Source organism: Parambassis ranga, chromosome 17 (assembly GCF_900634625.1).
Source record: "Parambassis ranga chromosome 17, fParRan2.1, whole genome shotgun sequence".
Lineage (NCBI taxonomy): Eukaryota > Metazoa > Chordata > Actinopteri > Ambassidae > Parambassis > Parambassis ranga.
The window spans coordinates 14,949,545-14,962,421 of record NC_041037.1 but is presented as its reverse complement, the minus strand read 5'-3'; the positions used below and the strand labels follow the sequence as shown (position 1 = coordinate 14,962,421).

Below are 12,877 nucleotides of genomic sequence, written 5' to 3'. Positions count from 1 at the left end.
GGGTTGTAAACCATCCCCCCTCCTACATCAGCCCGCCCCTCTGCCATGGAGGGCTGGAATCAACTTGGTGACCTCGGCATTAGACTTGGCACTGTTGGCTCCTTTACTAAGTCATGGACAGTGATTAAAATACGTTAATGGCTCCTGAAATTAGGGCAGTAGACCAAAGAGAGCGCAGACTCTGCTCTGATTGACCAAGTCTTCCAAAAGTGACGCAACTGAAAGAATGTGGATTAAAGTTGAAGTTTCTCTAAGATCATTTCCCCCAAATAATTCTAAGGTAATTCATCATTGCAGTCATTTGCTCCCATTAACAGAAGTCTTAAAATAATCACGGTTCCTCAACGATTAAGTGTAAAAATAGCTTTTTAACAATTTATATCAAGCCCAAATATAGTTAGGCTACATCTGTGACTCTGTGATGCCGCCATTGGAGGTTTGTTGTTAGCTGCTTAATGTTTTACACAGATTAGTTTTTTATTTCTCTAATGAGTGATCCAGTCGATGGGTTGCAAACTGAGTTTAAAAGGGAGAATTGCGCCCTCTATTGATGGAGGGATGTGGTAGGACTGCAAACACAAGTTAACAATGAAATCTAATTCAATAGAAATCTGCCTCATACTAAACCAGACACAGAAACTCTTTGGAAAATGTTACTTTGAATGTTTATGTAATCTGATCTATATCTATTTTTATTTATTACTGACCCCTGCTTCCTGTCTGGTAAAACAAATTGAGTGCTATAATGTCCATATGGTAAAGCTAATTGTTATGGCAGCTGTGTCACAAGCACCCACCAGCTGCTGGTCGGCTCCACTCGTCCTCCTGCTTAATACAACATGTTGACCTATGCATGTAACTTATAGTTCTTATAAACAAAAGTGAGCAGGATTTTTTTTTCCAAATTGGTTTTTAATATGGAGATATTTAAAGTACAACTTACAACAGACATAGATTTTGATAGATATATAGAAACCTAAAGTTTTAGTCACTTTAGTAACTGAAAACAAAAAAGTGTTACAGTTATTACTTTGAGACCAAACAACAATCAGAATATTCACAAAGCTGAAGGGCAAATGTCACACAGAAGATCATGTCGTCACTGGGCTCACAAACACTGCAGGTGTGCTTCTGGTTTGACAGGACAATACAGTGGAAAGTAAACCACAATGACATGAGTGTGTATGTTTTGTTTTGTTTTTTTTTTATCACAAAATGGGGACAAAAGTGAATATAATCCCCACAGAAACACATTCATATTGTGAAGTAAAAGAATCCAGGACAAAATGTTGCCAAATCATGTCTTTTGGTTAGCTTGAGCCTCCTTTGGTGACATAATGTATGAGGTTTGGTACACGGCACAATAGTACCAAATTCAAAAATGACATTAATGATTGAAACTTTTTTTTGTTTTAGTATTCTTTGCATTGCATCATTAAAGAAGATGACCAGTGATAACTCTTACCCATGTGGTAAGTTAAAACAAACACTATGGATAACTGAGCCAGCTCTAGTATGAAACACTGATACAACAGAGACTTTTCCTTACATTCAAACACCTATATTTTTTGTTAGGATGTGCTTCAGTCTGTTAAGAATTGCAGCCAGACACAAAGGTAGTGTCACCAATCCAGCAATAACTGGACTCATGTTGCTACTTCACCAACATCTTTATCTCTATTTGTATAACAGCTGTCTCTCTCTCTTTTTTTTTTAAAACACAACAAGACCAAGCTGATGAACTCACAACTCTCACATACAAACATATTACTCTATGAAAATTACAGGCTACCTGATGTGTTAAGTAAGTAGTACTATACAAATGTCCATTCAGTTACACCAAAAGGTAAACATGATTGAAAACACAGGAACATGTTCCAGCCAGTCAGGCTGATTCCAGTTATGACCCTTCACTTGACTCTTCCCCAGCTTCCTCAGAGACTCTCGTTTGAGTGGAGGATTTTGACGACCGTGCCGACTCATTTTCTCCACGAGCAGTGGCTGTTGGATCGTTAATTGACTCATTACTGGTGTTGAGGAAGGCTTGGTACTGGTTCCAGAAGCCTGATGAGCTCCTGGTGGCTGGAATGTTTAAGGAAGTCATGGATGTAGCAGAAGGAAGTTGTTCGGCAGAGGAACGACTACTCCGGGCTGGTGGACGTGATGTTTTGGTCATCACTCCATGGTGTTTCATGTGCCCCTGTGAATAGAAATCACATTCTATTATACTTAATGGGGTATAACCACTAAACATTGTCACAATGTGACACACATGAAGATGCACATTGACTAACATGTCTTCTTTCTTAAGTTCCATAAGATGCTCACTATATTGAACTTTTAGCCCCAAATTGCTATTGCCAAATTACTTCAGTCAATATCAATATATCTTACAGCTTAAAGATAATTGTATACCACCATTTATTTTCTAACCTTAAGTCCACTGCGACTTGCATACTCTTTTCCACACTCAGCACAGCAATAGGTCTTCTTCTCAGTGCGAGACATCGGAGATGGGAGGGATGGAGCGAGGCTGATAGGGACAGAAGCATCTGGCACATCAGGAGCTGATCCACCTATCTTGACACCTTCTACACGATCTGCCCTCCCATAGGAGCCAAAATGAAAACTCTGGCGTGTCTCTCTTGCACGAGTGGCCGGTCTCTGTGATCCACCTCTTACTTCGGAACCTGTAGCATCTGTAGTCTCTACAGCAGGTGACATTTCTGCATCTTTGTCTGGCACAGTTGATTGGTCTTGCTTTGGTAATGTAGGTGCAGAAGGCGGATCATTAGCATCTTCCACAAGTTCTGGTGACTGGGACCTTGAGGAGACTGGTTCTAAGGTTGGTGCTGCATCAGCGTTAGAAACATCTTCTGACATTGGGATGGGGTTAGAGGTGACACTGGGACAGGGGTAAGCAAAGGGAACAGTGAGAACAGGTGTGCTTTTTAAATCCTCCACATTTGATTTAGTGCCAAGAATGGCATCAGAGGAGATCGATGCTTCATCCTCTTCACAGACCACTACTTTAGGAATTGGTGACACTGTTGTTTTGGTAACACTAGAGGAAAGTGGTGAAGGGGTAGATTTAGGAAGATGGACATCAACAGTAGCTGGTTGTGGATCTTGGTTGTCTTCGGTACCTTGAGGATGTAGATCTGTCTGCTGGAGGGCTGGCATAGGAGCACTGACACAAAGGACTGGGGGGTCTGCACTGCCTGGTGGTGGAGTCTGTGTGCTGGGATTCATGAAGGGATCAGGGCTAAGGTCTGAGGGGGGTATATGGTCTGGGCTGGAGGGTGCAGATGCTGTTTTGCTGGTATTTTTATTTAGATCTGAACTCATATTGCTGCCAATAGCGTCAGAGCCAGATTGTGTTAGAAATTGTGAACTTGGAGCTTTGCTTTTTGAGGGGCCAACTTGAGAAGGTGTTTTACTGGTTGCGGCATTGGGATCAGTGGACTGAGACTGAGATCGTAACAAGGTTTTGGCATTAGATCCGGCTGGGATCTCATGTGCAGAATCTTCTGTGCCTTCTGGAGGCAACTGTCCACCAAGGTGCATACGGATGTGGTGCTGAAGCACGAGGGCATTGGTGAATTTACGCTGGCATAGAGGACAAGAGTTCTGGACACGTGCATTAGGTGGTCGGGCATGATGGGTGGCAAGATGTGACCGCAAGCTGCCTTTGGTAGAAAATGACCGTCCACATATCTTACAAGGAAAAGGACGCTCTCCAAGGTGAGTAGCCTGATGCAGCCGTAGTGCTCTGGGACAGCTTAGCACACGTAGACACACCCCACACTGATTGGTTGACAAGTGACCAGCTGGACCTGTGATGTTCAGTGTTGGTAGCATACCCCCCACCGTGGCACCTGTTCCATTAGCATCCACGCTGAGGGCAGCAATCATCTCACGGGTGAAGTTTGAAACAGAGGTGGTGACAAGACTCGAAGTGGGTGGGGATGCCATTACATAAGTGGCAGAGGTGCTGGCATCAGTGAAAGTGTTGGCTGAACTTGCTGAAGAGGTAGTGTTACTGCTAGTTAAAATCTCCAGCATAGAAGTGGAAGCAGAGGACGAACTCCATGGAGAAGAGGAGTGATGAGGGGCCTTCTCTAGTTTCTCCACCAGCCTCTGCAGCTTAGAGGTTTCAGATGTTGGAGTAGTTGTAGCTATGGAGGATGGCAGAGAGGATGAAATGGTTGTGGATGGACCTGGGACTTTAGAAAAGGAAGAGAATGGAAAGGAAAGCTGAGAATGGCTGGAAGAAGGATGTTGGTGGGAGCTTGGAGTAGAGGGTAGTGGGGTGCGTAGCAAGCCTAAGGCTGCATGATTGTAGAGAGATGGGTGTGAAGAAGGTGTAGAGGAAGAAGAGGCCGATGGAAAAAGAATCTTGGGTAGATGGGCTAGCTGGGAGTAAGCTGTAGGTGAAAGCATCGGAGCATGAGGAGGAGTATTTTCATCAAACTGCTGCTGTTTGGAACCCTTAAATAACCCAGTGATGGTGGAAGACGAAGACAAGGTAGTGTTTGAGAGAAGGGAGGTAGCCAAAGAGGAGGTAGAGGATGAAGAGGAGGAGGAGGAGGAGGAGGATGGGTGGGATGTGCCAGAAGCAATAGAGGCTGCAGCAGCTGCAGCTGCAGCTCTATTGAGCTGCAGGAGAGAGTGTGAAATCAAAGCCAGATCCACACTCGGGGGCAAGGGTAAGGTAGAAGGTGCAGATCCACCAGTGGCCCCCAGAGAAAGCCCAGCACCAGTGCCACTGACTTCCAAAGTATCGCTGTACGTTTCATCTTCAGCCCTACTTTTTCGCTTCTTCTGCATCATATTCATGCCACTAGTACTGCTACCACTGCTCATGGTTTGTCCCACATCTGATCCTCCAGTGACCCCTAATGCTACCCCGAACAAAGATGGTGGCAGCAGCGAAAGTGAAAGCTCTGGATTTTGTTCACGGTGTCGCAGAAAGTGCACCTTGAGGTTGCCTCGTGTGGTAAAGCGGCTGAGACACACCGGACATTGATAGGGTCGTTCCCCGGTGTGTGAGCGGAGATGTATCTGCAGAGCAGAATCACTGCTGAACATCTTTCCACAAAAGCGACAAGCATGCTGGAGACGGCCAATGTTGGAAGTAGAGGCAGAGGAGTCACCTCCACCAGTGATGGATTGGAGAGCATGATGTGAGTTTGGGACAATAGATACTGATGAATTTAGGATAGACAAGCCACTGTGTCCACTCACTGATGTGGTATTGGGGGACTTTTCATGCAGATAGCGATTGGGTAAAGCTAAAGTCAAAGCTAGGGGATGGGTAGAGGAAGTCATGGAGGTGGAAACAGAGGAGGAGCTGGAGATAGCCGAGGATTGAGAACTCCCCCTCAGAAAACCATGAGCCCCTGCAGTCCCTCCAGTCCCATCTGTCTGTTGCTTGTGAGGTTGTAGGATCTGAGACAATGAACTGCAAGGCTGTGTTTGCTTGTTGGCTGCCTGAGAAGGCAGTAGAGAGGAGAAACATGCCAGGAGAGGAGCCACAGAGGTGGAAGGCTGAGTTGCAGTTGTTTGGGTTATTGGGCTTGATGCCCTTTTGCTGCCTTCCAGGCAGAGCTGAGGGATGGCAGGGAGGAGATGTTGGGATGGTGTGTCTATGCTATAGGAGGCTCCACCAAGGCGTAGCACCTGTCTACAGATCTCTTCAGTTATCTGCATTTGGTGAATTTGCCTTTGCTGCAGCACGCGGAGCTCCTCCAGGATCAGGGCAATGCTCAGCTGGGTCCTAGATGGTGCAGCTGAAGCAGAGGTTACTCCTGGGCTTGGGGTCGGAGTAACGGGACTTGGGGGACCCTCTGGCACACGACTGGGACTTCCAGGGTGTGGTGGAGGACATAGGGCAGCAGAGGATGATGAAGACGAGGAAGAGGTGGTGGTGGTGGCTGACAGCCCCAATTTGGGAGAGGCCATGTGTACACGTCTGGAGGGGTGGTTAAGGGCACTTGCCAAAGGTGTAGATTCGCTACCAGACTGTAAGGAAGACGGCTTTTGTGTTTGGGTAGAGAGAGAAGACAAATCAGGAGAGAGGGAGCGCTGCTGTTTGAGTGGCTGTTGGGAGGACTGTCTCAGTGAATAAGGTAGTGATGGACCCTCAGTGGTTGCAGATGACGTTTGAGAGCCCTCGAAGGATGAACAGAGAGCAAGGGGCAGCTGGGAGCTTTGAGGAGAAGACGATGGAGAGCACAAGGGAGAATCCGATATAAAGGCGCAAGACTTCACTGCCAAGTTGTCATCTGGGGAAACTGAAAGAAATAAAAATGAAATGTAATTTCAATCAAAATGGGGGCAAAACATGGTTTAGTTAATGTTTAGTCTGTAAGACATATTTTCAGAAATTGCCTGTAAAAAGAAGTAAAGGCTGTTTTAGGAGGCTCCTTGATATCTAAGAAATGAGAGAATTCAATCGTCTAGGAAATGACTTTTAACCTCTGGGTTTAATTTTCATTGCCTTATCATCCCCCCCTCTGCTTTTTTTCTCTTTGTCCTGTCCAACCTCATCAACTGCTGCCTTTTCACAGCTGTCACCGGGCACACAAACACACACACACAAGTCATGCATGTAGGCACACATACAGAGATTCCACTGGTCTGCATGAATACACCGCTCACCCACAGAGGAGCCTACCTTGTTTCCAGGGCAACACACACAAGACAATGGACTTTAACCCCTTCCCCAAATAAAAAAAGAAGACACATCCTAAGACACTCTTCCATCCCTGCCTCCTTTTTTTTAATTTCAATCTGTCTTTCTTTCATCTCCTTAAAAGACTTTACCCCCATGTCGCCCAATGGGGTGCTAAGGATTAGGTTCTGGTTGGGTACTGGACGTTGGCTGACAGATTTGACCTTAAACACACTGGGGTTGCATTCCTGTTTCGGTTTAGGGGCAGTCAGAGGAAGAGAGGTGACGTGAAAAGAAAACAAACAGGGGAGAAGACAGACATGATGACTCACAGACCATTGATAAGCAAACTTAGCTCGGGAAAGCAAAGAGCCGACACACAGCTTACCTGTCAAGGTGAAACACATCGGCAGAGAACTCTTTCTGCGCTCATGCACACGCAAACATATACAAAACTTACATGAAAAGCTACAATTTTCAGGACACGGTGTGGTCACTACTTCTGTAACTAGAGTAGACAGATACAAGTACACACAGCTGTGGGTGCACACTGTCACATACACACTTCTTCATAGGTATGTTCATGCTTCAGCGGCTAGTAACAAAGCTGGAGTGGGACAATAGGGTCTAATGCTATTGCAGTTAGAACACCTTACACAGTGCCTCACAAAGTTTCCTTTTCCTCGACTCTCTCACACTCATCTCTTTGCTGCTTCCTAAAATACTGTGTTAATGTAAGACTTTTAAAAATGTAAAATGATTTACTGTATAGATCTCCTAATTCTGGGTGGTCTGTGTCTTTGAACCTGGCAGAGAGGGGGGAGTAAGGATACTGGGCTTCTAAAGGGCAAAAGAAGCAGCTTGTGGCCGCAGAATGAATTAAAGACTTTGTTCTTAGTTTCTACAAGCCTCCGAATTCTTAGCATGCAAATAGCTTGGCAATTAATAGATTGGGTCAAAACAACAAGAGAACATAAAAATTACTTTTACCAAAACTGTTATTTCCCAACAGAGATTTGACAAGTTTATCTCCACAATTTACAATGTTTATAGGATGGAACTTAAACCTGCACATATCAGCCAAAATGTCATTATAAGGAAAAGGTGCCATCTTTGAACTCAGCATCCAGTCTAAATCCTATGAGTCCTAGTATTCTTCTAATGTGTAGTCTATTTCTCACCATTCTCAAGTATCCGACAGGCACAGGCGGGGGTCAGGCTCATAAGTTGCTGGGGTCGTTTCTGTTTCCGACGTGACATGCTTCTGCAGGATGGGACCGACGCAGGGGCGCATTGGCCAACACACAACTTTTATTCTGTCTCCCTGCGCGCTGTAAAAAGTAGGTATCTAAATTAGACGACAAAATGAAGACAAACTAAAAAAAAAGAAGAAGCATTATTTCCAAAAAAAAATGTTACTGGATGATCCAGGGAGATTAGACTTGAGGCGGGTCCACGGTGGTGCCATTGTGATGCAGAAAGAAAAAAAACACACACACACACAGACACAGACACACAACTTAAGAGCCAAACAGGCATGTGTGACAGTTTCCCTCAACAAGTCTCCCTTTTCTCAAAACTCACCGTTGGCCCTCCTTCGCTTCTCTTTACATACACACACACTCGCACACACAGCTCATTTGTTCATCCACTACTTTGCATTCAAATGGCGAGTGCACACCCTGTCTTTTGAGCCAAGAGTCCACTGCATCTCTTTAGTAAACCCTCACACATTGACGCTCAAGTTCATCACATTGTGGCCCTTGCCTGGACTCCCGATTATTGATGTGGGTAAAAATCGAACCCTCGCTGATGCGTGTCTTTTCTGTGCGCCACCGATGGAAACAGTGAGTGCACACAGGTGCGCGCAAAGGCCAGAACATAAAGTCAGTTTTCCTGACGGGTGAACATATTGTCTCTCTCTCTCTCTCACACACACACACACACACACACACACACACACACCAATTAAAAACGTATAGAAGGTGTGCGTAGAAGGCTGTGTGATGGGATGGGATTCCATGTTGTTCCCACCGCCTCCGAAACAAGCTCGGTAAACAGAGCGGGGTTGAAATGAGGTGGAATTTGCAACAATGGCGTTGAGGGAGCACAGCTGAGTGCACATCACCCTCTCAGAGCCTCTCAAACACATAAGGCCACTGACTGGAGGACAATGCTCCCTTTTTCACCCTCATCCCGACTGCTTACCACGTGGAGTTAGGTAGCGAAAGAAAAGACAGGCTGTGAAAGTGAGGGGAGAAAAATCATCATTTTTCACCCGTGCCCTGTGACATGCCTCCCAACAACACCCCCCCCCCCTCTCTCTCTGTCTCTGGACAGATTAATAAAAATGCACCGGAGGTTTTTGATGTGAAGTCTGAATCACTGATTACATGATGAAATCAGGAGACAAGTCTTAAAAAAAAGATCTTCCTTTGTTGGACAGTGTCAGTCTGCAACTAATAGCCCGTGATTACACCATTTCACATCGGACGTGTATCATCATTGTTTTGGACCCCAAAGCATCAATCACCGATTTCCGAACATAGCTCTTTTCTAATGAAAACTAACGGTTTCATTAAAAATGAAATCATAAATCCGTAAAAAATTCGCATCATTTCATAATCGATACTATTCCGTCAAAGAGAAATAATGACTCGTAATAGTTGTCAACAGTAAAAACAGACAATACTTCATTCTTTTACGCAGAACTCCATCGTGCCAACAAGGCATTCGTGTTTTTTTTCGTGCCATCTTGCCACTTTGATAAAATGGTCGGACGCTTTTTTTTTCTCCCCCTCCACCAAACCAAGAAACCAAAACCAGCGCAAAAACCCGGCGGTGAGATGCGCGTCCCCGTTACTGTACGGCGACCTGTTGCACGCTACGCGCGCTCCCACATCATAACAAGTTATGATTCATAAAATATTATGACTTCTCGTAAAAAAAAAAAATACTGTCCCGGATGTGCATTTCCCAGACAGGCCGCTCGTCGCCGACACAGCCTCTTATAAATATAACACAAAAACAACTTACCATGTTTGAAACGATGATTTTTTGGCAGCGATATTGTGTAATGACAGGAGTAGGGGGGGCAGCTCGGGCGCTTGTGTTGGGTAAGATCGGCTCTCGTCTCTCAGCCGGGACACTGGCGCAGCATTTCCCTATTCACTCCCAGGGATGCGCAGTCGGACAGCCGCATTTTTTTTTCAATTATTTATCTTCGGAGCAAATCGCGTTTCTTTCTCTGTTTGACAAAAGGGTTATTATGCCTGAATGTATTTACTCATAGTCCAGTGACGGGAGCAGAAGCAGGGGCGGTGCAGAGAGCTGTTCGCGCTACAGGGGGAGGATTATGTTGTTTTTTTCTCTCTTAGCCGTGCGTGCTGCTGCTCCTCTTCCTCTCTTTGTATGTGTCGGGGCCTGCTCCTGTCCGGCCTGTCTGCGCTCGCTGCGGTACTGTCTGTCTGTCTGTCTGTCTGTCTGGTTAGCTGTCTGTCTCCTTGTCTCTTATAATTAATGGCCCTGGCCGCCAGACGGTCCTCAGGGAAACCGTGACCACGGTTACCTCCACATTGGCTCTCAGTGTGCATGTCACATAACAGTACAGGCCTGCAACACACACACACATACATATACACACAGACACACACTTCAAATGTCGCTTTGAAGCACTCTGATTTAAGATTTGCAGGTGAATTTAATCCCTCTTGTTAAAAAAAACAACAACAAAAACACATTTTTATGAAAATCATAGTGACAACATTCATTTTGTTACACTGACAGTTAGATGGACACAACATTATTGTATGGATAATATAATAAAAACGCTTTAAAAGACTCTATGTAATGGCTGTACCTCTCAGTCTTATAGAGGACTAGTGTATTAGCTGTGTGTTTAGGAAGGTTCCTATAGCAATCAGGCAATACTCAGTCTCAGGGAAACACCTCATGCCTCTGTTATTTAGAGCAGTATTTGTTTTAGTTTATCTGCTAATGATGGACTTGCTTTTGCAATTTTCTAACATGAATTTTAACTCATATTATACTCCTGAATCACAGACAGGTGCAATCCTGTGTGTTATACCACAATAAATCCACTAGGTGTCTCTCAAAGACAAACATTTTAACAATACAGAGTATTAATACAGTGTATTTTACTACTACGTGAATAGATAGGCTATTTACAAGATCATTTTAATATGTAAACATTGACCAAGTTTGTATATACAAACAAAAAAACAGCTGCCTTTTATTTGTCCTGTTAGATAGCGCTCATGCACGAGGCCACATTATGGAGTACATGCATGTATTAGTATCCCAGTGGTGGCTGTGGCACAGGTGGTAGAGTAGGTTGTTCACTAAAGTGGGCAGTTCAATCCTCAGCCTCCAGACACATAATCCAGTGTTGCTCACAATCGTATGGGCACATATGTTCCACGGCTGGGCCATGTCGCTTGTGAATGTGGAAGCCTGGCACCATTTGTGATGTTTGTGTTGTAAGAAGTGCTCATAAATCGAGAAACAATCCAGAGGAGAGATGAACAGAGACTGGATCAGCGCCACCTTCATTAGCTACATCAGTTAGCATCAAAGTGTTGTTAGTGTCAGCCTCCATCTGTTTGCTACCTCTGCAAGGCTCCTTCACAGTGACGGGAGTGTTACACTTTCATTCTTCCTCACAGCTCTGTGCCATTAGGAGGAGCACATGCCTGTTGTGTCATCCATAGGTTTAAAATCCTTATGAGGTGTTTCCTGTTGGGTGGATGATTTGAATCATTAAAAAGAGTTTGATTGAGCTTATTTATAGTTTGAGCCAGCTATTGGTATTAAAACTTACTCTTAGTAACCCAGGGTAGATTGACAAACTATCTGTGATTCAACTTTCAAAATGTCTTTTGCTGTGCAGCTGTAAAACCTTGAGGCTTTGTTTGTCCATTTTACTGGCTGAAGTCTGAGTTTCTGATTCATGCTTCTCAGGTATGTCTATTTTAACTGTAAACAAATGTGCGTGGTTGGCTTGCATCCATAGAAAACTCCAAGGTCGCCTCACAAAGGGTCAGGGGAAATAAACAAAAAGGGGCATTTGTAAAATTGTAGATGAGTGTATTATGGCAAATAAATAATACATACAGCATATTGCTTAAAGCAAAACAAAGAAAGGCTGTTCTAACAGTATATACCCAGCTGCTTGTGTTTTGCTCATGTTCAAGGCTACCATAAAACGAATGAACATAGTGCTCTGGTTGCTCTCGGTTACGGATACTTTACTACTACAGTTAATATTTAAGGAACAAGAGAGAACATGACATATATCAGTCTTTCTGATGGAGAATATGTACAAGAAGACTTTCAAGTTACCGTACAATTTCCCCTGCACACCCCCCACCCTCCACCCCCACCCCCACCCCCTCCCACTTTAGGGTCATGTGACCTCTCCAAGTGTCGTGAATCCGTTGAGATTAGTCAACATACTGACACACAGACACGCTCACCGATGGCTACAGTCCGCATCCACCAGGACAAGTAAGGTAAGGATTGACACTTACGAATCTTTACTCACTTACATGTGAGTAAAGATTCGGCTTCATATAGGATGATGATAGTTAAACGTGTAAAAGGCATGTAGAGCACATGTAGAGAAAATCAGGCCAACAAGGATGATCTCCTGATCCCTCCACTGCAACAGCTTGGGTCCAGATAAAGCTCATCTAGGGTCAGCGTTACAACCTCTTTATCTTTGCTTTGCTGTCATCTCGTGTTCGTGCTCATTGTCCAGTTTAATTCTGTTAATTTGAAGAATCACTCAGTTAAATTCGACGGCCTTGTTAATCTACAGAGAGCCATTGTGATCAGTTCAAAGAAGTGTCAAAGAAGTCTTGATTGAACTTGACAACCTCAGTATTTTTTGTGGTACTGCATTGCTTTACACAACCACATAATGGGGTGTTTCTGGTTATTTTTGTCCACCTTGCTCAGGTTTTCTCAGTAAGTTAAGTTAAGTACTCTATTCATAGAGCACAGCAGGCAAACGCCCAGTAGACAGGATTACTGGTCTGAGAGCACAGTAGGAGTGAAACAAGGATTTCCCACTCATCAGTAGCTCATTGCCTGCTGTGTCCAGTCTGCATTAATAGTTTTTTTGTCATTTCTTCCTGTGGATTCTAGTGTTTAGTTGTGTGTAGAATATACCTGCACATC

At 44.4% G+C, this 12,877-nt stretch overlaps 1 protein-coding gene across 2 annotated transcripts; it reads right to left on the bottom strand.

Moving 5' to 3' along the window:
• Positions 1–1,073: 1,073 nt before the first annotated feature.
• Positions 1,074–10,017, bottom strand: sall2 (spalt-like transcription factor 2). Of its 2 annotated transcripts, none has more exons than XM_028427733.1 (4): positions 9,713–10,017; positions 7,858–8,024; positions 2,434–6,296; positions 1,074–2,200 (listed from the first exon to the last, which is right to left on the bottom strand). In XM_028427733.1, the coding sequence occupies exons 2-4, from the start codon at positions 7,934–7,936 to the stop codon at positions 1,901–1,903; spliced, it is 4,242 nt and encodes a 1,413-aa protein (XP_028283534.1). In that variant the 5' UTR covers positions 7,937–8,024; positions 9,713–10,017; the 3' UTR covers positions 1,074–1,900. The 2 variants fall into 2 exon arrangements, with proteins under 2 accessions (XP_028283534.1, XP_028283533.1); XM_028427732.1 differs by having other exon boundaries at positions 7,858–8,007.
• Positions 10,018–12,877: the final 2,860 nt, after the last annotated feature.